The sequence below is a fragment of the Corvus moneduloides genome, chromosome 8, assembly GCF_009650955.1.
Source record: "Corvus moneduloides isolate bCorMon1 chromosome 8, bCorMon1.pri, whole genome shotgun sequence".
NCBI classification, from domain to species: Eukaryota; Metazoa; Chordata; class Aves; order Passeriformes; family Corvidae; genus Corvus; species Corvus moneduloides.
The window spans coordinates 27,526,848-27,554,599 of record NC_045483.1 but is presented as its reverse complement, the minus strand read 5'-3'; the positions used below and the strand labels follow the sequence as shown (position 1 = coordinate 27,554,599).

At 39.1% G+C, this 27,752-nt stretch overlaps 1 protein-coding gene and 1 long non-coding RNA gene across 3 annotated transcripts in view; one reads left to right on the top strand and one right to left on the bottom strand.

Moving 5' to 3' along the window:
• LOC116447694 overlaps positions 1-27,752 on the bottom strand; it is a 70,482-nt gene that overhangs the window by 34,416 nt on the left and 8,314 nt on the right. The window contains exons 3-4 of one of the 2 annotated variants that reach the window (XR_004241655.1): positions 1,842-1,946; positions 256-1,645 (exon numbers count right to left, since the gene is read on the bottom strand). The exons of the other annotated variant lie outside the window; for it this stretch is intronic. This is a non-coding gene — a long non-coding RNA (uncharacterized LOC116447694). Of the gene's footprint in view, positions 1-255; positions 1,646-1,841; positions 1,947-27,752 lie in introns of those variants that run through there. 2 annotated transcript variants of the gene reach the window in all.
• Positions 159-27,520, top strand: OPN4 (opsin 4). Its single transcript, XM_032117131.1, is given in 13 exon segments — positions 159-296; positions 6,936-7,078; positions 9,003-9,090; positions 9,092-9,137; positions 10,289-10,492; positions 12,917-13,088; positions 13,948-14,112; positions 16,693-16,800; positions 17,956-18,136; positions 19,621-19,767; positions 20,279-20,347; positions 20,790-20,825; positions 21,685-27,520. Coding segments are annotated over 13 exon segments (1,578 nt in total). The 5' UTR covers positions 159-269; the 3' UTR covers positions 21,877-27,520.

The following is a 27,752-nucleotide window of genomic DNA, read 5'->3' as shown; positions in this document are numbered from 1 at the left end:
GAAGCTCTAGTGAGAAACTCTGCACTGGATCTCACACCATTCCAAGGAATCTAACAACCTGCTTCACACACACACACACACGAAGGTAAAGTGGCTGACTTAAATTCAGAGGACAGCTCTTCTTTCTTGGTTTTTGCTTAGATTCTGTTCACCTGAATAATCAGCCCATTCAGAAGGGGATCTCCTGTCCCTCTGAAGACGCCAAGAGCACCAAAACTGTGGAGTCCTTCAATGCATGGAATGACTCAGAAGCCAATGCCTACACCCTGATGGATCTGCCTCTTAGACCCCCAACAGTAAGTGTTTTCTGTCACTTAAAGCTGTAGCATGTAGATCTCTGGCAAGGCTGGCATTTATAGGACTGTAAATGGACAATTAAGGAGCGTGTACACATTTAATGCTGTAGTGCAAAAATGAACAACATAATGAAAATTTTTAAATCTTGTTTTTATTCCTTTAACTATTTATTTAATTCAGAAAAGGCTGTATAAGCAGTGTTTTTCAGTAGATTTGCATGGGCAGAAGACAAGCAGGAATGTCTAACAGCAAAGTGCATCAAATATGTTGCAAACTATCAAAACAAGATGTTCTTGTACATTATAGCAGTTCAAACATAATGCTCTCTTGTGTGGTTATTCAGGGTGGAAATCCCCATAATTTCTGTCATAATCTGTAAGTGCAGTGGAGTGCTTATGTAAATGTTAAAAGAGTTGTTACATGCAGTTACCCAAGAAAGTTGTTTGGACCATTTTCTCAGGTAAGTCCTATCAAAGCTCTTTCTGAGTTTTTATATACTAAAGAGAAAGAAATTTTCCTTGGAAGTGGGAAGGTGAGAATCTGTTATGATGACACTTCAGGATGGAATTTTTTGGGTTTGCTAAAAATTTTCTCTATCCCACCCCACAAGCCTGAACCAAAGGAGTTCAGAAGTCCTCTTTCTGACTTTGCCTCTCAGAATATTATTAGGACTGCAGGTTTTGTTCATGTGCTGTTTTTACAAAAGTCTGTTTAAAAGTTTATAATAAAAACACAAAGCAACCTAATTTTTCAAGTTTTTAAAATCTATTTTTTAATAAAACCTGGATATCTGCAGTATATTACAGAAAAATAGTGTCCTGAGCCAAGGCGCTTACAAGACTAAATTAGATGGATAACACATGAGAAAGGACAGCAGAACATAGCAGGGAGAGAGAAAGGGACTGGAGAGCTCATGGCAAAATGGAAAAGCATTCTGGGGACACAGTGATTTACACTGGAAAATTAAAAATTGATCTTGTCCTTATTCTACTGAAAGATCTAATTAGTTGTCCCTTTCCTCTCCCTAGGACAAGTGTCTGTATTGCCAAAATTTTACATTTTAACTTGACATAAAGACTGGCTTAAGAGAGTTTCAGGAGTGAAAGCAGTGTGTGCTGCTTGTGGCTGAGATTAAATCCGGAAGATAGGATACAAAATCTGTTATCCAAATTGCTCAACAGGACAAGCATCATCTATGGAAAGCCCTGCTGTCTACTGGAAAGAGGGCTTAGCAGTTAGCGTCACCCTGCTGAAACCATAATTGAGGGGGGATTACACTCCTCTCTGTGCTGCCTGTCGTCACAGAGCAAGTGCCCACAGAGGCAAGCTCAGAAATCAGAGCAAAGACCTGTAAAGGAAAGTAAGTGCTATCAGTTGTTTGAGGCCTCTTGTAGGTAGGCAGTACAAACACCACACAAAGAACCCCAGGAAATTACAGTGTTTCTGGTCAGATAATTTTTCTAAACTATGTAATTCGTTGTAATGTAAAAGGCCTAACACTATCATTGGCTGTGTAAGTCATACTGTGTAAGTGGCTTCCTTACCTGGGTTTGTAGGGAAACAAAGACACTTGTTATATTGCCAAAGTTCATCCCGGACGTCCAAAACTTGCAATGTTTTGGAACTGGGCTCTATTCCATTATAACATTCTGCAAAACCAGTAACAGTTTGAAGTTAGATGAATTCACAGAAGCAACCATATAGCGCTCCCTATTTTCTTTTCCCTTTTGTTGTCTTGTTTTACACCAACTTAGATACAATCCATCTGCCATGTTCAGGGCAGAAGTAGCTGAAAAAGTGTCCTTGACAGAGTTTTTCTGCTCCTGGCTTTCAAATTGATGTCATACAATTAAATCAATCAGAATCAGCACTGAAATATATTCAAATGCCCAAATGACCTTATGACAAATTCTTCTTTCCCTGTAACCATAACTCTAAACCTGATCTTATATTCTTGCCATTGTGAGACTGTGAGGAGTGGGCTATATCACGTATGATTTATATTTAGCATGAGTATTTGCTTGCATGGCCTTGCTCCTGCCATCATCACTGTTAGCTTTAGTAGGACTTCAGTAATAAATACCTCCAACTGAATGGTAATTAAGTGATATGATTCTATTCCCTCACTCTGCAAAAGAACAGATGTTTTTTCTCAATAATAGTTGAATTCAATTCTTTGCATGTTGTCCTTTTATCACTTATACAAAAATATTTTTCTCATGCTATGGGGATGTGTGTTGGACTTTCAAAAATGGTATATCTTCTACTAGAAGTTATTCAGAGGTTAGCTGGTTTGGTTCATTCGGGGGTTTTTATTTAATTATGAAGTAACTATTTAGAAAACATTCTTTTTAGGAAACTGTACGATAAATGGATCCCCAAGACAAAACAGATGCAGGCATCAAATATTCCTGGGTTTAATATCTGGTCTAGGCTTCCTTGTTACCTGGACAAATCACTTAAGAATCGTGATTTTGGTTTGGCCTGCAAAGGAATTCCTTTTCAACTATCTTTCCCTTAGTGTCTTGGAGGGTTTTGACAAACTTCATGGTGAAATACAAGTTCTGCCCTATGTGCCCTAATAAGTCTGCCCTGTGGCTTATTTATTTTTACTCCCTTCTCTGCTTGCACCAAACCTTAGTCTGTCTCTTCCTAAAGAAGCAAGCTGGTTCCTCTGATTGTCCCTCAAGGAAGAATTCTGCCTCCCTTGCAAGCAGCTGTGGCAGCAGGCTGTAAATGTAGAATAATAAGGAACCATATTGTGCTGCAGCAAGGATTTAGACATATTTATCTATAAAACATTTGCTTTTCTCCAAACTCCCATAAGGCATCTCAGGTTTGTAAGTCTCAGTCAAGTTTACTGAAAGACGACTGAGAACACAGTTCTGTTTTAGCTGTTTCATTGTAGGTAGTAAACAAACATTCCTTTAGGGAAAACAGTGAGCATTTTAAGAAGGCAAACTTCATGAAACTTAGCTGCTTCCCTCTACTCTAGTGCTTCTACCAGGACACACTTTAACTTGCTGGAAGGAAACACACTGACATAGAGCAACTTCCTATCTTCTTGACTCTGCATCTATTGAGGCAAATGACAAAATAGGATTTAGCAAAGGATTAAACCTATATATGGAGGATTAAAATTTATGGAGGAGTAAAATTCTCCTTTCCAAGAGATAATAACTCTGGTTTAGGGTACAAACCAATTACTAAGACTACTTAAAGTCTCACACCACTGTTCATTATGCACATTTGGCATCTCTATGAAATGTCCAGTCCTGGCTAAAGGCAGGCTGGTGTTTTGTCAGGAATACTTGTCTGAACCAGTGTGGCACTTCTCAAATTGATTCTGCAAAACTATAGCATAAATCAATAATAAGTTATATGCCTTTCAGAGATTAAAAACATAAATTCTTGCACAGCTCTAGCCAAAGGCCTGTTTTCATACACACCCAAAAAAAGTTATAAAACCTGCTTTTTATCTTGACTACAGGTTGAGAGAGTTGGATTTGTTGAGCCTGGGGTAGAGATGGCTTTGAGGAGACCTTAGAGCAGCCTTCCAGTACCTAAAGGGACTACAAGAAAGTTGGAGGGGGAAATTTTACAGGGACCTAGTGGTAGGACAAGGGGTAATGTGTTCAAACAGAAAGAGGGCATGTTTAGATTAGGTATTAGGAAGAAATTCCTTACTGTGAGGATGTGAGGCTCGGGAACACATTTCTCAGAGAAGCTGTGGATGCCTCATCCCTGGGAGTGTTCAAGGCCAGGCTGGATGGGGCTCTTAGTAACCTGCTCCAGTGGAAGGTGTCCCTGTCCATGGCGGGCGTGCTGGAACTAGAGAATCTTTAAGATCCCTTCCAACCTAAACCATTCTATGATCCTATGAACACCGCCAAGATCCTCTCCCCAGGGCTGCTCCCAATCCCTTTCCACCCAGCCTGTATTTGTGCTTGGGATTGCCCTGACCCACATGGAGGACCTTGCATGTGGCCTTGTTGAACTTCATGAGGTTTGCACGGTCCCACCTCTCAAGCCTGTCCAAGTCCCTCTCCAGGATGGAATCTCTTCCCTCCAGCGTGTTGACTGCACCACACAGCTTGGTGCCATCAGCAAAGCTGCTGAGAGTGCCCTCGATCCCACTGTCCATGTTGCCAATAAAATGTTAAATAGGGCCAGTCCCAGTTCCAATATCTTCATTACGAGGTGTTTATAGAAAGAAGGTTGAACAGAAAAACATGCAAGGCAACACTGCTGTGTATTATCACTGCAATTGAAATAGCTGTTCAGAGTATTCCCAAAGGACAAGTGCTACAATATGGATTGCAACAGGGGGATTTTTATTCTCCCCTGCTAACCAAGTACTCATACTGTGGGATGACAATAGAAGACAGAATAAACAAGGCTAATGCACTGGAGAAACTAAATAGAGGAAAGCTTTGGGAATGATCTGATTTCTTGATTATCCTGCTGACCTGATTTTCTTAAAGCACTATCATTTTCTCCCTGTCCTTTCTTTTGATGTGCAATTCCCATAGAAGACACAGAGCTGAACCTGATACAGGCATGTATTTTTGTCTTCTAGTAAGGAAGCTGTGTGTATGCAAGCAACTTAGAGATGGATTTGAAGTGCTTAGGCCTGATCTAATGCCTTCTCAATCAACTAGTACCTGTCTTTGACTTTAGTAATTGTATTTCTGATGAAAACAGTGAAATGACTTCTTTTTAATAATTGATTTTTATCTCTTAGAGAACAGCCAGAGTTGAACCCTCTGGTAAAAATCCAAGGCCTACAGGAAGTCCACACTAAAATGCTAATTTATTCCTTTTGCCACGCACTTTTTCTTGATCATATATGTAGTATTGTAATTTATGCTCTATCACTGCTCCGATATAAATATTATTCCTTTATTTTTTCTCACACTTGACATTTTTATTGACTCTGAACTTGTTTCATTAATGAATAAGCAATTTTTAAAATCTTCTACTTTCCCCTAAATAACCTTGCCTCTCTTGTGATTTCTCTGTGTATTTATCTCTCTTTTAAATTTTTCCTTGTCCTTAGTCCCCCCTCCACAAATTTAATTCAACTTAAAGCTACTTTAATCTGTTCTTCGTAGCCAAAACAAGCTCCTTTAGTTGCTTCATTTCTATTACATTGATCCAGTTCTGATTAAATGGATAGCTACAGGCGGAAAAAACATCAGAAATCTCCATTCCACTAATAATCATCATTAACTTTCTGCAGAATAGCAGTTTAAAAATGTTCTAGCCAAAAGGCTAAGGAGAAATAAAACCAACCCAAGCCAAAGAACACCTGATCTCATTTACTTGAAAGAGTTTTATCTCAGACTCTTCCTATCTACTTGCTATTAGTATGGGATTATTTTTGTTAGTTTACTGGCAGTGTGTTGAGCACAGCAATTTCTACCTGGGCAAGATGCCCATTGATGTTAATGATGTTACACCAACTTCCACTTTGCTGCAGGAACCTGAACCATAAATGCCATGATACGGTCATTCAGTTAGTGTATCAAACTTAGCATTCTGCTCCAATTACAGTAACAGCCAGAGCTACATTTTCTTTCTCTAAGATCAGAGTATTTGTCCAGCATTTTATTGCTGCTAATGTAGAAACCCAGGGAGTGCACTCTGGTGGTTGAGGATTGCTGCGGGCAGATCTTCAGCACACAAAGCAAAGACAATCTCTTCCAGAATTCCAGGCTCCTGGGTTCACCTCTTGCTACTGGCACATTGGTTTTAAATACACACTGCTTATAATAACCTCAGCCCAACGCCACAGATGTATTCAGAAGTAATGTCTGCCTCTATTGTCAAAAAATACCCATTTCCAGTACTGCAGTCTTCAGACTTGGCTACTGAATTTTGCGGTGAGTTGTTAACTGGTTAAGACACAAATGCTTCAGTCAAGTGGTTTATTAAATAATTCACAGAGAGCAAAATACGTTGATTCAGGCAGACCGAAACTGGTGTGGAGACCAGGCATAAGGATAAAGGATTTGTGGTTTAGTTTTTCTGATCCCTAGTTTAGTTTCCAAAAGACTCTTGTTCAAGCTGCCAGGCTTTTGGTAATTAGCTCTTGAGGGCAGCTCACAATTCAGTGTTATCCAGCGGGAAAAATGAAATAGCCATACTGCTAAAGGAGTAAATGCCTATTTATCCACAGAACATTTCTACTTGCTCAGCAAAGTCTAGCCAGTGATGTCAGAGGACAACTGAAATTGTACTTCACAGGTACAGAAACTTTCCTGAAATTAAATCTATAGGAAGCTTACTTGTTAAATACTGAACTACCTGAAATCAGATGCAATGAAATGGGTCCCTTCTTGTCTTTTTTTCTCCTTTATATCCTTATTTTTCTTTTGGGAGAGAATAGGTTGCTTTTCGTCACCAGCATTCTAAATCGACAGTAAACATGCAAACCCTCCTTTGCACTGTTGATGGCATATTTATCCCCCAAAGATGATCAACAGTAAATGGAATATGAAAGCAATTCACTTATTCTGACTTTTTTTGCTTGTTGTCTTCTTGCATTCTTGACAATTTCTCCTTCTAGAGAAGCACATGCCAGCTTATTCAGAAAGGTTTGGTAATATACCTATGACCTCTTGCTTGCTCCACAGAAGATGACAGCGCAAGATGTTCCTCGCGCTTTTCCTACAGTGGATGTCCCAGACCATGCCCATTATACAATTGGAGTTGTCATTCTTATAGTGGGGATCACAGGAACTCTGGGTAATTTCCTGGTCTTCTACGCTTTCTGCAGGTACCTTTCTTTTGAAAGTCTTTTTAAATATTCAAATGTATGAACTTGAACTGTATCCTGTGCTCTGCAAACACAGTCCAGGAATACTATCAGACTACTGAGAGAGTAAAATGCACCAGAAGACACTGCTGTAGGAAAACAGTAGCAACCTGGAATTTCCCTCTTTTTCCCATTAACCACAGCCATAGCAAAATTGTTACCAAAATAGCAGAGAACCGCCCGATATTCCAAGCAATAGAAATGTAGCCAAAGCAGAAATGTTACAATGAATTTTTTTCTACTGGCTGTGTCTGCACTGGATTGATGGGCTGGTTTGCACCTCTGTATCCCACAAATCTGCTCTATCTTAGATGTTTCCTTCTGTTTCTTACTTGTCAGTTTCTTTCTTCCCCCCTGTTCATTAGTGGCCATGTCACTTCTTTTTTTTTTCACATTTTCCAACATTTGGCTTGTTTCCTTTTAGCTAAAGCTATATTCCAACTTTTATATCTGAGGGAAATTGGATCTCTGACAACAATGTCATGTGTTCACCATTCCTGTTCACTCCTCATTCTGTGTCTGATTTGTCACACTGGGACAGAGCATTGACATGATGTCCAAGCCAGTGAGCTTCTACTGTGTGATCGGTCTTTAGGCACTAATGTAATAAACCAAAGTAACAGCAACAAATTATAGGATAATTTGGCTGTGCTAACTTAGATCACTGGAGTGTGGACGAAAGTCATTCTTGGTCTCAAGCCTGTATTTATGGGGTGCATTAAGCAGTAGGTTTCAGCACATTCATTCAGAGTAGATACCAACACTTAAGAGAGAATGACAGTGGCCTTAAGAAGAGAAAAGGTGTTGGCATGCAGATCCGATATGTGAGGATGAAGTACATGAGCCAGATTAGCTTTTTGGCTGGTCCCATACAGGAAATCCAGTTATGGCACTTCCACTTCCACTGGAGGACACAGCTTGTCTTCATTTGAAGGTGATATGAAGACAGAAAGGGATACTGATAGCTAAGTAACAAGTACATCAGAAATTCAGAAAACAGTTTAGGTGCTTATGAAGCAGCCTTAAGTAATGGCAAACCATAAGAAAACCAGCTGCCTGAAACAGAAATGTGTTCAGTAACTTTGTGGACTACAAACAAATACACACAACCCATAGGCACCTACTAATAATATATCCTTGCTCCTAAATTGACAGACAGGGGATGGTGATCCTAGTGATTGATTCTGGACCAGTGCAAAGAACCACCATTTATTCACATATTTTTCAATTATGTCTAAGACTGAAATTGAGAAAGGAGCTAAATAGTTACACTGAGCCCCAAACTGAAGAGCTCTCAGTTGAGTTTTTATGTGTACCCTTTAAAAGACTGTACTGTAATACTATCTATAACAAAAGCAGGCAGAATACACTCCTTATTGCTCTTTTAAAGACAGAGTCTGGGCCAGTGAAATGAGTGTCACAGAGAAGAACTGATGTAAAACAAAGTGCTTGATGTGGTACATAGTGAGTTTGCTTAATCCTTGTATTCGGAAGTCACTGTTGATCTTATCAGCAGTGGAAAATGCATGCTCCTTCTCCTGCTTAACACAACCCAGATCCAGAAATGCATAGTGTACATTAACTTTAATTTCCTGTTAATCGTGGACATGCAGTACCCTGGGTTAGAATGCTGGGTTAGAATATTTAAAGAACAGTGTGATTTATCCCAGTCACTGAGCTGGTTATCAAAACTATCCTATAAAGTGCACAGGAGTATAAGAGTGTACAACTGAGCCTTGCTTGTGTTCCCTCATGAGGGAAACGAGAAGTACTCTGCTTTAGCTTACCATGTAGTGTTCCTTGGTATTTGTGAACTCACAGGAACGAGTAACGGCATCATTAACAGTGCAGCACTGTTTAGCAACATTTCTTCTGATCTCTGTAGGAGTAGGAGCCTTCAAACTCCAGCCAACATACTCATCATCAATCTAGCTATTAGTGACTTCCTGATGTCCATTACACAGTCTCCGGTTTTTTTTCACCAACAGCCTCTACAAACACTGGATTTTTGGTGAGAAAGGTTTGTATATATTCTTTCTAAGATTTCACTGTGTATGTTCTTACCATAGTGGCTGTTAATCCATCTACCCTCAGGTACTCTTGCAATATTGAGAACATTTCTCAACATTGTTTCAATGTTGACACAAATATACTGCCATCTTGCGAGGAAAATTACATTCATGAGACAGATACAAAGGCACCACTGGCAACATGAGGCACAGCACTAACCTTCTTTCCAGTGTTCTTCCCCAATCACCTCATGACTTGGTTACTGTCAGAGTCCTCTGACAAAGAAGCACTGCCCCTCAGCACACCAGCTTAAAAGCCCTTCTGAATAACCTGCTCTGGGACTTGCACCTGGCAAAGTGAGGCAAGAAACCCTGGAAAGCCTGATTTTTCACAGAGTTAACAGAAATGTTAACACTTCCTGTGTAGTAAGAAAATGTGAAATGAAGGTGCTTTCATTCTTCCAATATAACTGTTGTAAGAAGAAGACTAATCTTTGCCTCTTGAACAGGTACTGACAGAGAGGAAACTCACAGAAGTAAAATTGCTATTTTGATCTCTGATGACCAAAAGCATATTTTATTTTACTTCCATTAAGTGTTCATTTGCATACATGTTAAAACTAATCCAAACCACTGCTTTTAATCATTAGGTTGTTTGAACAATTAAATCACTCATTAATGTATTCATAGTCTGAATATTTACTTCAGCTAAATTACTCATTAATGTATTAATATTTACTTCAGTTTTACTGCCCTTGAGATATGAACAGTTCCATGACACCAAAGTAACTATATCCCATTGTTGAGCAAAACAGCTGCTTCTATGGGACCTGCAGTAAAACTGGAGTTAAACAAGATATTAATGGACTGCTGAAATGATCCCACTAGAAACATCAGAAATCAGTGAGTGACAATATGTTAAGTATCACTGTCTCCAGCAATTGAAGCAAACAAAATCTTTGAAGTTTATCTCCATGGATAATGTAATTAACAAGACAGACAGCAGCTTTGAAGTAGCATTATCACTGCAGGAAAACTCAAGTTTCATTGCTTTACAAATTCCAGAAGACATTAGTTCATAAGTTCAGACTTGAACTCTCCTAGAAATTAATTAGCATGGGTAGATTAATTTCACTGCTACTTCTGTCATCTTCATTGCAAGGCTGTGAGCTGTATGCCTTCTGCGGAGCTCTTTTTGGCATAACATCTATGATCACTTTGACGGTGATTGCCTTGGACAGATATTTTGTCATCACAAAACCTCTGGCTTCAGTTGGAGTGACGTCTAAGAAGAAGGCCCTAATAATCCTGGTAGGAGTCTGGCTGTACTCTTTGGCTTGGAGTCTCCCACCCTTCTTTGGATGGAGTAAGTGAAATGGAATTAAACTTTTTTGCCCTCATAGTATCGGATTAAAGACCACTTAAAGGTACAGAAGAGGGTTGAATAAACCAATTTGAAAAAAAAAGATGAAATACATATTGAAACTGAAGGTCTCAATCAAATCAAAATCAATCTCAATAAAAAGAAAAGAATGCAGTGTGCATTACAGCATATTATATGACAGTGCCATATAATAGGGCTTTTTCTTAAGTGCATTACTTACTGCATAAAGAACAGTAGATAAATTTATGGCCAAAATTTATGAAGAATGCGCCTGGTCGTTATCCCATGTCTATTCCATTGAACCAAATTCAACAATATAAAAGTTAAATAAATGTATTTGTGTTATGTCTGATGAATTTTCATCCTCAAAGGTGCTGTCTAAGACAGCAGTGTCAATCTACTTCTTTTTATTCACATAAAGGAGGAATACAGTCTGAGCATTTGCGCAAGCAGACCTTCAGTAAGTCTTGACTGTGTTCTGGATGGAAAAATTGCAGTTGGTGTTGTCCACATTCTCCATTCGGTCATTGGTGTTGTCACTGGCTTCCAATAAGGATGGCATTTAGTAGTAACGGAAATACTTTTGTAAATGTGAATTTGACGCGTGGAAATCGGAACATTCAGGAACATTCATACAGCACCTTGATCGTTGCAATTTGTGACAAAGAGAGTTTCTGTTATTCTTCCTCATTTGAATCTGCCTCACTACCATTAAGTTTATTTTCTGTGAGTCACCAGTTCCAGTCACTAAGTTAGAATGAACTCATCATTCAAAACCGCAGCCCATCATTATGCTCCCTAATTCCAGAAAAGAATGTGTCTGCCAACGGAGGTGAGAACATAGAAATGTTTGACTAGTAAAGGATGCAACAACCAACTCAAGTACTGAGTAGAATTTCAGTAGAGTTTTGTTACTGTCATATTATTGCTGTTCTGGTCCCCCACAAACATGAAGCATGTTTAAGCAGGCAAACTGCAATACTGACAGAAGCAGTCTTTAGTTGAGTGAGGAGCTGTTAGAATAACAAAATGACAGTACAGCCTTAGATTATAGATTTTCAGTTGAAGAAGGTGGAATAACTGCTTGCAGGGTGTTATTATCTTGTAATTAGATTGTAATAGTGCCCACAGTATGAACTCTCACACTGTAATTAGATGCATTTCAGAACATCTGGTGCAATATTTTTAAGAGCTGAGCAGAAAATATCAGCATAAACAGCTAAAATTAAAATTACAAAGTAAAAAGACATTGCTGTTGCCAATTCATTTACTAGCAGTTCGAAATAGTTCCTTTAAAGAGAATACATTTTATTTCAGGCAGAACATTATGTATGCATGTTTTGTTTGTTTGTTTGTTTGTTTTTTTTTTTACTTCTACTCAGCTTTACTTCGTGACAAAATAATTTGGACCACACAATAAATCTTTTTCCTTTGCTGTGGGGTATGCCCAGCCACTGCCCTGGAGGGACGTCTGCTGAGACAAGGCGATTGAGCAATCTCCCATCAGGACCCCCCCCCGGGAAGGCAGCTACTTTTCAGTTACGGCGAGAAGATGACAGACCCAAAATCCTCTGAGAGACCCTATGCAGATCCTTTGTAACCCATTGGCCTTTACCCTCTGACACCTACCCCCTGTATCCCTACAAAGCTAGCCCCCTGCCCCTGCAAAGGTAGAGAGAGCTGCCCGTCCCTAGCTCCCCTTCGCCGGCATACAGACCAATAAAGCTCCCTCGTGCGGAACAGCTACACGGGCCTCTCGTCTCTCCCTGGTCTGGCCTGGAGGCTGCCCTGCAGAGCTGAGCTGGAATCACGAGCTGACAATCACTAAAGAGCTGACAGCTCCTGCACGGGCCCTCCAGCCAGCAGCTGAGGAAGACACCGGGCCTCGGGAAGACGATTCCTTTCGGGACCATCTCTCCCGACCAGTCACAGCTTCCTCGGTCAGAGCTACAGACCCCTAACCAGCTGTCATACTTTACCCAGTAAATTTCTCTTACCTGCACATTCTTAGAAAAGTGGTACCTAGAGCAACTGGTTTGACTCCTAAGGAAGAAAGCAATTTGACAGGAAATGGAGATACTTAAAGCCTACATAGGTCTGGTCCAAGATCCAAATAAGTATTTGGAGAGATTCCCTTTGACTATGATGAGTTTTAAACAATATTCAAGAACTGAAGCAAAATTATTCAGTTTGCTGAAGCCTTAGACCACTAAACATAAATACAATAGGGAAACAAAAGAAAATAGGAAAGTGCTTTACATGAAGAATTGTTTATCCTTTTAAACCTTTTTTTCCCTTTTAGAGAATAGGACTAAATCCCATGTTATTCTGAGTATCTTCTGTAATTTCTGCACCCAGAATAACAATCACTTCATGCTTTATGCCTTCTCCTGTCTTTCTTCCTAGGTGCGTATGTTCCTGAGGGTTTGCTGACTTCCTGTTCCTGGGACTACATGACTTTCACACCATCAGTCCGTGCCTACACAATGCTGCTTTTCTGCTTTGTCTTTTTCATTCCTTTGATTGCTATCATATACAGCTATGTCTCTATATTTGAGGCTATCAAGAAGGCCAACAAGTAAGTAGCCAACAGTCCCAAATTTTTATCCTTGTGTTTAAGTGACTGTTTTCTTAAAACAAAGAAAGAACAGAAGAAAACTGGGGCATTTCTCACATTTATTTTGTATGCACGACTGAAACAGGAAACCAAACGAGAATTCTGTGAATAGTCAACATGGTAAGAAGCGTGATTCTTAGAAGAACCATTCCTGAATTTAGGCCAGAGCTGATCGGTATATTATCTAATGACATGGAAAAGAGTACAGAAATTAACCAACCAGAATAAATACAAAAGGGACCTCAGAAACACCTAATGACAGTGTATCAATAATTATTTCACAGAAAAATAGATGGAATTCAACTACAAATTTTAAAAAAGAGAAAAGGGTGAAAAGGAGAACAAAAATTTAGTAACAGGACTCTGAAACAAAAAGTGATTGCTTTAAAAGTAAAGGGCAGCCTGCCACTCCATGTGCCATCTGTAGGTACCAATCCTGTAGATCCCAGTGGATCTGGTCACTTAGTTCAGAAGTACAAAGTGACAGCAAGGTAGCAAAACTGGACCAGGGAAAGCAAAGACTCCTCTAACTGTCTTTAACTCAGCATTATTCAATTGGCTTGAATACTTGGTTTATGTGGAAATTCTTTTGCTACAGGGTTATTTTCTTCACTGAAGCACACGTGGATTTTCCCATTGATTAGTGCAACAGAAGTACATCGAATTGTGAAGGACGGGTCACATACTTGCATTAACATACAATAAAAGTGCAGGAATTTTAGCCTGAAGTATCAGAAGAGTAATTGTTTCCCCACTTCATGAAGCTATTTGCTCATTTCCCTACCTTCATTTTTTGCTGTTGTATGTTTATTTTCCCTAGGTCTGTTCAGACATTTGGATGCAAACGTGGAAATAAAGAGTTCCAGAAACAGTATCAGAGGATGAAAAATGAGTGGAAGATGGCCAAAATTGCACTGATCGTCATCTTGTTTTTTGTCGTTTCCTGGTCACCATACTCTGTTGTTGCTCTGGTAGCTTTTGCTGGGTAATTATAAATGTATCAGCAGAGGAACATTCAGTGAATGCAAAAGATGTGAAACTGTAAAAGACAGATGAAAGTCAAAGCTACTTGTCAAGTTTAATGTCTGAAATGTGTCCAAAACATTCACTATTTAGGAATGATATTTAACAAATGGGGCACATGCTGACTGGTTTTTTTATTAGTTTGAATTTAAGAAAATTAAAAAAAAAAAAAAGGAGAAAGAAAACAAGAATATTATTACTGGCAACATAAACTGCCATGCTGAAGATTTCTGAATGCATTCTCTGTGCTAGGATATTTGAACTATCTTAACTTTATTTAGCACCAAAATGCTAAATAAAGGGCCCCAAAAAGATCCTCCCAGGGGTTGATTCTCTTTTTTTCTCTACTTCTTTAACTTAGAAAAGTATATTCATTTTTTTGTGTTACATCAAACTGATGAAATTCCTTACATGTATAAGCAAGTTCAAAATTAGTACATACATGAATTCGGAGCTTTTTGATGCTAGAGGTAAAAGATCATAAATATAAATCATCAAAGCACTTCCTTCATCTATTTAATTGTCAGTATTTTATACAGTAATTTCAACAGAAGCATGACAGTATTAAAACACATAACCTGACATCAGACTATAGTTGATACCATCCAGGCACAAGTAATGGATTGGGAATCCAGATGCCTTGGCTCTACATGGCTATTTCTCCCACCCTAACATGTGAATTTTCCTGTGCTTCAGTTTAGCCTCTCTAAAATGTGTGTGACTATCTGCTTTAGGAAGCCTTGTCACCCACAAAACCCCAAGTGGAAGATTCCTATGATAGTACAATACATTCCTCTTTGAATTTTTCAAGTCAGAAATAAAAAGTAGGTGTTCCTAAAACTGACACACAGTCCAAATTTATTTATCATGGAACATTTTGGGAGACGAGGGTGCTTTTTGTTACACACCCAAGGAAGAGGCCACTGCAGGTCCTCATCTCAAACCCAGCTTAGGAAGGCGATTTCCTAAACACAACACTTCTAAATTCTTAGGTTTAAGGAGAAAAAATACGCGGGAAGTGGATTCTCTCCCTTTGTATGCAGAGGAGTAATTCCAAGCTGCCAACAAACATTTTCTTCATGAAGGTAAACATGTTTCTCACTCAGAAATACGAATCCTTCACACGTCCTAGTGTCCCATCTCCTGTCAAAGGGGAACTTAGGTGCTGGACATTCAACACTGGTGACATGTGACCAGTTAGACACAGAGGAGGAGCAAGGAGACATGGAAATGCAGTACAGCTACCTTGCAGTACTGCAACAGACCTAAAAGAAAATCAATTAGGGGATGCTTTAAGTTTACCACTTTAGCTACATAGAACTGTTGGGCTGTCACGTACAATTCAGCATCTACCTTAGGAGGGTGAAGTACCTGCTGAACTTGACTTCTGCTCCATGCCTCACACTCCCAAAAAACTGAACAAATGGACAATTTTATAACTCTGCAGTATCTTATAAATTAGTATTTTCAAATTCTGCTTATGAAGATATCTGGGGAGCAACATAGCTTCATTCAGGTTTTTTCCATTTCTGAACTATGTCTTTTAGGCAATCCTTCTGGGATTTTTCAGAGATTAACAAACCAAGCCTGGATGTCTTCTGTGAAATTTTATTTCAATCGACTCAGATAAAATCACTGCATGCTACATATGGGAGGCAGACATGGAGTCTGTGGCTATAGACTTGGAATAAAGACAACTCATCTGACAGAGCAATACCATATGAAAAAAGAAGGAAGAACCTTAATTCCTTTAGAAAATATTTTGAATGGAGAATAGTGTGCCAGCACACAGTTATGCTCACTAATATTGTTGGTCTACAGGTTTCATTTTCTGGGAATGATTAGCTTAAACACAAGAATGATTAGCTTAAACTCAAGGCTTTGCCATTGTTTGTTTCTGTTAGCTGAACTCTCCATCAGCCTTACCAAAGCACCGTCTCAGCTCAGGGTCAAAAACTCCATTTCAGTAAGGTCACATTGTTGCGTGTTATCCAGAATCTGTGAAGATTTATACCTCTAATCAATGCTTTTAAAGTATGATCAGGAGAAGCCATGTTAAAAATTGCACATGGAGAACATCCTTATCAGAGAAAAGCCTTAGAGGTGAAATGGCATCTCAACATTCAGGGAGCTGACAAAATGATTCCTGTATTGCAATTGGCAAACCATTTCCACCTTATGACAGAGCAAAAATATTCCCACAGTATGATGAAAAACTTCCTCACCAGGGTGGTGAAGCCTTCTTAAAGGCTGACATTGTTCCTAGGCAAAACAACACAGTAGTTACCACCATCCTGGGTCATACTAGTGAAGTGCTGCAAGAGAAGCCCCAAGAAAACCGTATTTTTCAGAAATGCAGTTAGGCTGGTGTTGATCTTTACAGGCAAAGGATGTAGAATTTGTTCTCTCGCTGTTTTGGTACCGAACTCCCCTTTTACTCTGTGGAGTACAGCCTTAATAAAGCCATTGTCTTGCCACTGTATAACTGCATAGACAATGTAGAACTCAATAGTAAATATATGATGTGCTTGCATTACTCTAGGTATTCCCATGTCCTAACACCCTTCATGCACTCCATACCAGCTGTGATTGCCAAAGCTTCTGTCATCCATAACCCCATCATTTATGCCATCACTCACCCCAAATACAGGTAAGTTCACTCTATTAAACAAGGTATGTTTAATATAGAAAAGAAAATCTGAGAGTAACTTTGTCAGTTTTAAGTCTAGTACCTGAACTCTCCTTCACCTGCTCATTTTAACTCTGTAGGACAGCCTTGCCCTCCCCAGGAACACTTCTCAATGCCACAGAAATGTCAGTGGAATTTGTACTTGGAACAAACTACTAAGCAGATGGTAGTTAGAGATGCTTATGGATACTGATCTGTATTTACCTGTTGCATGATAAAAGATGGAAACATTTCCATCTCAAAGGAAAGCACCATAAATTTTTAACTGTCTTTGTGGGAGAGGCAGACATTGGGCAGTGTTGCAAATAGCACTTTGTTACATTAACCAGGTCAGTGAGAGAGGCAATACAGTAAGCCAAACCACCTCTTCCCTATTTTGTGCATCCTCCTCATGTTTCTCGAGGCTTTCATATTTCAGATAATATTTCCTCTGACAGGTCATAACATGGAGGGTCATTATCATTCCAAGTTCAGATGGAGGCAGTGAGATTTGATGGATGGCAGCAAAGCCACAGATAGGCTGTTGTTTCACCACTTACAAAGAACTACCGAGGAACTGGATAGAGAAGAGGTGGGCAGGAACATCTACATGGTGAAGACTGGCAGGAAGAGGAAAGCTAGGCCAGTTTCCTAACGCTGCATATGAGCAAAGTAATACAGTAATATAAATGCACATTCTGTACAACTCTACAGATAGCCAGCAAACAGATGTGTAAGAGGAGCTAGAATAGCTGCTTAGGGGAAGATTAAAATAATTCATTATGTAGTACTTCTGCGAGGTTCAGTTTAAAGGGACAGAATGTTTTTTTTGCCCTGATTAAGCTGAAAGCAGATAAAACATCGTTGTAATAGCTCCCTTCAGTTCCAAGAGTTATATTTTAATGCCCTTATCCCTTCCAAGCAATAAATCTGAGTTCTGCAGAACACTGTGAATAAGTGATCTTGCAGGGTAATTGTATATTGAGATATCTGATATCTGGAAAACTCTTTTTGTACCCAGTAATTTTCCAGTCCATGCAGCATTACTTCATCTCTCTGAATAAATGCATTGTTTTGATGATTGAATTTTTGTGCTAACAGAAAAAAATCTGACTGGTTCTCCCTCTTATCCATTAGAAGAGCCATTGCAACACATGTTCCTTGCCTTCGACCCCTACTGAGAATTTCTCCTAAAGACTCACGGTCTTTCAGCAGTTACCACTCCTCCAGACGAGCGACCGTAACCAGCCAGTCTTCTGAGATAAGTGGGCTGCAGAAAGGAAAAATGAGACTCTCTTCTCTCTCTGACAGTGAATCAGTAAGGGAGCCACTTCCCATACACCCATTTTGAATTGCAAAGTAATTCATTTTCATATAGAGTCCTTCCAAGTGGTAGATTCTTTAGATGAAATGCATTATGGCGCTCGTTATAAAAGCTCCAGAGAAAGTGGAGGGACAAAGCAAAATTAAAGACAGAAGGCTGAAGTGAAAAAGCAGAACACAGATAATTTTCTTCTTGATGGTTGGTGACACTGAAGGAAGAGTGGAAAGATGGAACAACAGGAATTTTAGAAAGTAAAGGAGGATAGTCAGAGCTCCGTTGAAAAGTCCAATTGTACTTCCAATCGTAATTGTGCTTGTCTGACCACAGATTTGCAGTCTGGACACAGAAAGAAGAAACTGCTAGTCACTAAATAGTTCTCTAGTGAAAGCAAGATTGCAATGAAATAGATAATGCTTTCTGAAAGTGGGATGTATTTGGAAACATATTAATCATCAGATTTAGACAAATCAGTAAATCCATTACAGAACCTTTCTCACAGAAGACCCCAACAGCTTGCTGCTGCCAGTCTAAGTGGAAACAAATGTTTCGCACAGCAGCTGAAAACAGGGCAAGTATTTGGCATCCAGGCTCTCTCCTGTAACTTAAAGTTATATTACTAAATAAGCATATTAGTTAGTTCATTGCAATCATTTTAAACGAAATTTCCAAATAACTGAAAAGATTACATTTTCTTGGCAATTCATTTTACAGTCAGGATAATAATTGTATCTAATCCAGCTAAGCACTAAATTCTGACAGTTGTTTTTAACAATGAAATTTCAATTTCTTTGCCTTCTCTGTTCTTTTAACTTCTCAGCCCAGTCAAAATGAAATTCTTCTGGCTGGTAACCTCCAGTCAAGTGGAAGGTTTTAAAACTGGGTAACAGAAAAGGAACATTTTTATATTGCGTCTCTTACACTGCAAGTCTTGATTCTTAAAAAACAGACTCCCTCAGCAACAGGGTTTTGTTTTCCCATTAATTGGAACAAAGTTTATAAACCCAGGACTCTGTCCTGAAACAAAGTATTTCTAACTGATTCTGCAGTCCTGAGACATTTCCTTCCATTTTTTTCTGCTTCCGCCCAAGCCACTTTGGAAACTTTGTCCCTAATTCCTCCAAATACCTGTGCTTCCTAAGTCGGTAGTACTGTGGAAACACTATCTCCTTGGAGCTACGAGAGGCATTGGAGAAGTTTCAACAATAGATTGTAACAAAACACTATTTTCTTTCAAATTTTGCAGTGCATCCTGTGGAGGAAAAAAAAAGTAAGCCAAATTTTAGACGCAACAGACTTGATAGTTTTGTTTGTGCTTCTTACAAGCAAACATTTTCTGAAGTCATATATGGCAGAGCTTTTGTTAAATGTCCTTTATACAATGCCTATCTCTTTTACAATTTCTGTCCAGGTAAAACTGGGGAAAATTGGATGATAGTCTAAGAGACCTAGGGTAAATATTTTTGCTGTGTTAATTTTAGGGGTGTACTGAAACAGAAACTGATACTCCCAGTATGTTCTCCAGACTTGCCAGAAGACAAATTTCCTATGAAACGGAAAAAGATACAACTCAGACTAGTGACATAAGAGCCAAACTGACAAGCCAGGATTCTGGGAATTGTGAGAAGGTAATAGACTGTGTGATACCTAAATTCTCTGACAACTGGCAAGTTAACAAATCTGCACATTGTATCATAATTAATAATGAAGGTTCCTGCCAAGAAGATGCAGATAACCTACGAGTTAACACAATGAGTAATGACTTAGAGGCTGTAAAAGGCCATCAGCTTTTTATTCCCACCCTGGTTCATTATTCAGTTGTCTTCATCGCATTTCTGCTGCTGTTTTAGAGAACTTAGCATCTGAATGGAGAGTTGTCTCATGTTTGGTTTTAAGTGTGTATTTAGTAATATTTGTCTTTCACTGTCCAAATTACTTGGTTGATCTTTCTGTTGTCTCACCATTTGCTACCAAATGAACGTGTGGTAAGATGTAAAAAATAGGGCTGTCTTTAACATATCACTGCTTTTCAGTCAGTCCTCTGCTTTCCTCTTTCTTTCCCCTATGCATTTTGCATGTCAGATATTATGACATACCTATATGCCATTTATGTCTTTCTTACCTGTGTTCATTTTTCAGACAGCTGTAGATGCTGATGACATATTGATGGTGGAACTGAATGTCATGGAGTACATGGCTACACCTACTGTAAGAACTATTATTTTAATATTTGGCAACAAAAAATAAGGAGGACAATCCCAGTCCCTGAGCACAAATTAAGTTGTTTTTGAGGTGCAAAAACTACACAATATTCCCAGCACAATGCAGAAAACATGACCACAAAGGGTAGACCATTGCTGAAACTAAGCAGAAGGAGAACATAGGTACTATAGAATTCTTCTGAAGTCCAACTTCTTCCAGGAACCTGAGTATTTTCTTGAATTTAATAAGTTCTCTGATGAGGTCTGAGATTTCCTTAGTGGAGCATGGAAGCATTAATTTTGTGCCATCTTTATATTTATGATGTATATGCTAAGCTGAGACTGCCATTCTGATGGCTGTACCTATGAGATAGCCTTAGTCCTGTGGCAAGTACTGCTGTACAAAGCAATGTTGTTTACTATTTAATGTTCTCTGTTTTGTGTTGCAGGAAACATCTAAAACATGCAGCTTGGAGGAAAGCAAGGTCAGTTTTTGAAACATACCATGTCACCTATTCATTAAGATGTTGTGCTAGTGTCTGTTTCTTCTTCATCTAACACAGCTACAGCATATGGGTAAAAATATTTGACAACTCCCACAAGTGATTCAACTTGCCTTAATTCTCAGCAGACATGGAAATAAAAGCAAAGAGCCAGCAGGTGAAAACAAGGCTTTGCAGCACTATCTTTGCAGCACTAACCCCAGTGTAATACAACCACCTTACATTGTCTCTATTGTTAGCAGTGATTCTTATGAGCTATTGTGAGACTCATCCTAACTGATTTTTTGGTCCTGTGCAAGTGACAGCTAACATGGCTTATTGTCAAAAAATGCTAATTAATCTTTCCCTCAATTTTTACCTCATTATGTAGTTTGCTTCCCCCTTCAAACTACCCATGCTGTTAATGCTACATTTTACATTACTCTTGCCCAATGACCCTAAGCAGTCCCTCTTTCTGGAGAAACTCCTTACCTGATTGAATTCATAGGCTGTCTGAGCATATTCATAGTATTTCTGTTCATAGGTGAATGTGCTGTCATTAGCCTAGGTGGTCTTTATTCAAAGTAGACCAGCTCTTAATTAGCAATTGCAAAGTCTTTAATGCTTTAGTAAATTAAATTGTTTAACAGGTGGGGTTTTCTTTCATAAGTTATTAATGAAATATTAAAAAAAAATGTTCAGATCTACTCTTCCCTCCATCACTTAAGTTTGCTTTTGAATCAGCTATGGGGAGCAGCAAAGTGCTTATCTAAATATATGCCACCTTTTTATAGATCATTCAATGCAGTCTCCTTGTAGATGTTTGTGTTGTCCATTTCTTGTAAATCTTTGCATCCTTTAGAAAGGTGAGAGCCTGAACAGTATTGGACAAAGAAAAGGAGAGTCTCACCAGGGATCATCTTCAGCCCAGATACCCAGTATTACAATAACATGCAGCAGTGTCCAAGGAGTAGAGCTGCCTTCTAGATACAACTCTGGTTTCCTGTACCCTAAGTCCAACAGTCACAAGCAGAACAAGAAGTCCAGCAGTTAAGTGAGTGGTGCAAGCCTGAATATCACCTTTGCCAACAGCTCTGGAACAGCTGTGGACTGGCTGAATCCAGAATAACTTCCTAGACTGGTCTCAAATGCTCCTACAAAGACACAGCAAAAGACAAGCAAGGATAAAAAACCAAGGAGTGATCTTTTCAGCATCAGAACTCTCTCCAGTGGATCACATCTTGATCTGAGTCACACGTAATTTTAGTATTTCTTCTTCATGCAGCTCATAAAAAAATTCCTTTTATTTGGATTTTACTCTGCTCACATATATTCCCATCACTACACAGACCTTACCTAGAAGCCTCCTAGGATTAACCTGAGAGGGAAGGGAAGTATGATATTCAGAACTGGCTTTGTTCACTTAGTGTATTAACTTCAAACCTACTATAGAGTTAAAGCTGAGAAATTTGGGGGGAAATGGACATTATTTCCTGAAGATAGTTTCTTCATTAATGTGAAGTTTCTCGACCAAATGTAAACTTAAATACACAGTCGGTGCTCCCTTCTCTCATTAATGACATATTTTCCCCCATTTTCTTCTACAATCCAATGACAGGCAATGCACTTTAGCAGTAATTTGAAGTCTCAGATCTTTATTTTAATTTCTGAGACCAGGGAAAGAGAAAGCAGTAACACTTGAGGACAAGGCTGTAGTCCTTTCCATACTTAGCTTCTTTTCTAACAGTGGTTTAAGAGATGATTTTAACCCATTCTCAGCTAACTTCCCCAGAGATATAGGAGATTATTATGAAACTCCTTCTGACTTTCCTTTAGCAGGTTTCATGAGAAGAATGCAGAATACAAAGCAATGTTTGTACTGAAATGTCTTATGGGTAAGTCAATACACCTGCTTTCTGATACTTCAAAGTTGTTTACCCTTTGATGTGCTTTTCTGAGTAAATAAATATTGGGAGGAGAAGGTTCAGTTCCCCAAAAATAGTTGTTTTAGAGATGTATGGAATCCACACCATCCCCACTTTGGCATTTTCATTTTCCCCTTCTCTAAACAGCAGCATTTGTACAGCTGAGGGTTTTCTTCTGCAGTGACTAAATCCATGAGACTGTAGTTCTTTCCACTGAAAGGGAAGGGAAAGAGTTCTATCAATAGTGATTTTCAGCTTTTCCTTGGTGTCTCTTCTAGAGCATAAGAAGAAACAGACAAAATTCATTTGCAATTCCTATCAATCTACACCACAAGAATTATGAGGTATAGTCAGTCCAAAGTGGGGCTGAGCCCAAAAGAACAGGGCACAAGGAGCTATTGAAACAGCTCTTCCCCATAGGCCCTCCAGCAGTTCTCCCTTCGGCTACAATAATGGAGGGAACCCAGCAAGACATTTTGTCCTAAGTAAATCAATTCTTCCCTATGTCACATCAGAAAAAGCCATAAAATCAATAGAAATGTAATGAGCTTATTACTTTGAGGGGAAAAATCAGTGGGTTCCAGAAGGTCTGGGGCATTGTTTTGAAGTAAACTTCTGGAAACTTAGGTCAAACTGAGGTTTATTAAAAGGAAGGTTATTAAAAATAAAAATGAAGGTGATAATGACTTCTGCAGTAGACAAATGTTAGATCATGAAAAAAAGTGAGGCATTCAGACTGGTAATAAACTGCCAAAAAAACCACACTATTCAAAATCCACAGTGTTTTTGTGTACATGAAATCATAAGCATTAGAGATGGAAAGGAGCTATTACAGTCTCTTCCTTCACCTACCACAACAGGATATCGTCTCCCAGCAGAGGACAATATTAAACTGATAATATATACAGCTAGCAATAAGGAGAAAGAAGAGAGAAAACACCTTCAAACAGGAAGCGTGTTCAAAGATATTCCTCAAGTCTAAGGAGTTCTATAATTACTTATTGCTTAGGCTTTTAAAAATATTTAAAAGCTTGAAACATGTAATTCTTTCTTTGTCATGGAGGCCATTGACCCTAGTAAAAGATGGGAAGAAACATTAGCAAATGCTGCCTGTTTCATATGGGTCACAAAAGACTGAACCTGTCAAGAAAATAGGTCTAACTCACACGTGCTGTTTGATGTGTTAACAAGGAGTGTATGATATGTGTCACTAATAGCTACATCCTTTGCTCCAGTCACGATTTTGTCCCAAGCAGTATTCTTCAAGACTATACCCACGCTCTTCTGCATTCCCTTCCACTTTTAGAGGGTATGAAAAGAATACTTCTATGGCTAGAAGAGCTTTACGAATCCACAGCATGTTGTTCTCTGTATCCTTCAACTCCAACATGTATTAGAGATTAGTTTGTATCTATAAAAAGAACTACAGCTGTTCATGCTCATCTACTTACAAGAGACTTGTAAAGCATATATTAATTAGGGAAAATTTCTTTGTGAGCACTTCAAAACCCTTGTGTGTACTCTCTGTGTAGCTAACAGCTTTGCCTTCCTTCACCTCTGCTGTGTCTATAAAAATTATACAGGGGAAAGCCTACAAATTTCATCTCGTCTGAATATCTCTACAAGTGGTTCACACTGTAACCCCTGCAGCATTTGGAATAAATTATTATTAGTTCATATTTCATCTCATCCTAGCAGATTTATTTGTGTCCTGTATCCTCCACTTGGCAGCCATTCTCTTGGTTTTGCTGTCTCTTTACACCCTTCAACACAGCTGACTGATTGGATTAAAATAATTTAGGACTGAAATGATTCATGTTTCACTTAAAGTCAACTGTACAGGCTGTTCTGCAGAGACTGCCTGTAGTTGACCATGCACTTGGACATGTTCCAGCGACTTGGAGTGTGACAGGATGAGGGCAAATCTGAGACACTTCCCTTTGGCCTTTTGTACTCCAGCAGCTGTTCACAGAGCAGGCTGCTGGCAAAGGCAACGGCAAGAAGTGCTGGGAGTTAACACACAAGGTCTGCCCCTTCATGGGGGCACAAACTCAGGCTTGGGTCACCAGTGAAAATGTTTGGTCTGATCATGCAAGCAATTTTGCAAAACTGCTGAGCAATTGGTCACTACTGCTGGACCTGCAAAGGAGCTGCCAAGAGCCAGTGTAATGAACGGCTGCTGCAAGCCAAGACTGAAGGATTGCATGAGGCAGCAGCCATACGTTGCCAATCTTTCCAATTTTCACATACAACCAGGGTCTGACTCCCTTTGTTTTCCACGTTACATTCACATGTTATACTTTTGGAAACTTTTTTACACCCACCACTGAACTAAAAAGTGTCATAATAGAATGTGACATTGAGTATTGACAGTTCACATATTCTCAAGTAAGACAGAATAGCAAACAATATTTTCCTTGAAGTCATGTGCAAAACCCACAGCAAGTTTGACACCCAGAAGTAAACAAAGACACCTCCAATGCTTTTTTGGGTGTTTCTAGAGCTCTAGGGTGTAACACGGGTAAGTCACCATTCCATGTGTGCCTGTTGTCCTCAAGGTGCTTGGTGCCATTTTCTCCTCAGGCCATCCCAAGAAGTGCCACCATGTCCCCTCATCCTCTGATCCCTCAGTGAAAGGTGCTTCCATCTCAGTAACTCTGGCAGGGCACCTGCCTGTCTCTGCTGCTGAAACCACTACTGAAAGAGTGCCTTTATCTGCAAGGCAGGGTTAGTATCAGACAATGGTATTTCAGTGGCTGATAACAAGTATCTCTGTTCAAACACTTGTGTTTGTAGCCTTGCAGTTGCTAATGTCATAGGAATGTTATAAATAGGTTTATATAAAAGCAGTCTTAAAACAAATAAATTATTATTAGTGTCATTCCTAGCACCTTTAGACATGGGCCACGATCCTATACACTAAATGATTACTGTACCTCCCTTACCCCTAATTTATAACCTAAATGCTCATTTTCAAATTTATGCAAACTTCACAGTTGACAAGATTTACAACCTGTCCTATTTACTTCCCTTCTAAGGAGAACAGACTGAGTAGATCATCAGTGTAAGCTTAATAAAGGCAGAAAAGTTTCTCCACAGCAAATCCAACCTTAACAGTCTGATACAAACCAGTTATAAAAAATTTTTTGGTGTTTTGTAGGAAAACACTTATTTTAGTTACAGCAGTTCTGGCAGCAGCAGGACTCTGCTGGAGACACACCACAGGAATTCTATATACCCAGCTTGCAGAGCAAAGCAAATGCTGCAAGCGTCACATCAGTGTAGGAAAATCCTCACTCGCTGAATACAGAGATGTCAAAATCACATGATATTAGACTGCAAAGCTGGACTCATGGTAGTTGGTTCGCCTATTACCCTACAAACACTTTTGGCAATGAAATTGGCTCTTGAAATTAAGATTCACTAGAAACTGGAGGTAAATAGTAGGACTACCCCAGTGGCTGCTAAAAAATGGGAAGGGATTCACCTCTCTTCAGAGTGACCTTTTCTTCCCTACCCTTCTGTTTAGTTTTTTGTTAGTTTTGGGTTTTGTTGGGGTTTGGGGTTTTTTTCCCCCGGTTGTTTCGGGGTTTTTTGCTTTTTAAACTTAACAAACACCTGTATTTCTGTAGATATAGTACCAAAGATACTTTCAGTCACTTTCAGGAAAATGTTAATCAACCCTTGCCAAGGAGACTTTATGTGGGAGAACCTTTTTAAGATCCACTTTCATTTGGGTTGCTGCAATCCACACTCAGTCATAATCCACCAGATCTATGACTCAGAAACACAGCAAAAATGGCTTCTGATGCTGACTGTAACTTGGAGGATAGGTAGAATGTGTAACTTCATCAGGCTTGAGTCAAGCCTTAGGTATAGCGTGGAGCAGAGAGAGCTGCAGTTCTGGTTAAGCTGTGCCAGTGCACAGACATAACCTGAGCGTAAAGCTCACCATGCACATAAAAAAATAAACATGACATCTATGTAAATAAGTTGCTAAGGGGAATTTTTGTGGGGCATTACCCACAATGTAAAAGCAAAGCCATTGCTCATTTCCCTCAACATTTTCACCTCACTGTGACTTCCACAAATGTACAAGAAGATGGTTTGGAAAGAGACACAAAAATCTGAGACTACATCATTGAGGATGAGGTCTCCAATGTAAAGTTTCATAGAGGAACATTTCCTGAATAGGCTGTGGGACACTTATGGGCATACTTAAAATTGCTACAATGTGTTCCACTGACTGGAAAAATAGAAAGGAGGATCTATACCCTTCCACACAGTGCTATGCCTGAAAGGTTACAAAGAAAGTGACTGTACCTCAAATGTAACAGCATTTCCTTCAAAAGCCCCAGTACTTCAAAAAATGTATTACACACACCCAGATGCGCCCTTTGCTGTAAAACTGGTAAAACTGCTTTCTTATTAAGTTTTTCAGATGCCTAAAGTAAATCATATGCATAAATATTTACACAACCCCTCAGGACACACAAGTGAAATGAAGGACTTAAGGGTATGTTAGGTCAGTACTAAAAGTTACTGAATTTTAAAAATATTTTTCCATACTAGTATTTGCTGCTAACTCCATGGAACTTTACATTAATATTTTTTCTAACTTTCAGATTCTTTAAAGCCAAGGTTAATACTGATAAGTGAGCTGAGCTGCAAATTTGATTTGATGTAGAAACCAGCAAGCACTTTGGTATAGCAAACCCTTACTAAGAGGAGGAATGACAGTCCTGAAAAAAATAATAAAAGTTTGAATCAGAAGTTCAAGATTCTATTTTCTCTTTTTTCCATGTTGTCGGTGTGACCTTGGGAAAATTACCTAATCTTCTCATATCTCAGTATTTCTGCCTGTGAAATAGAGATAATATTCTCTTCATCATCATGTGGCTACTCTCAACTAGCTTTTACACTTTGTTCCAAGACTCACAACTGGAAATACAATTTTTTTTTCCATTTCTTTTATTCACATTTTCTTCCTTTGCTGTACTGTTAT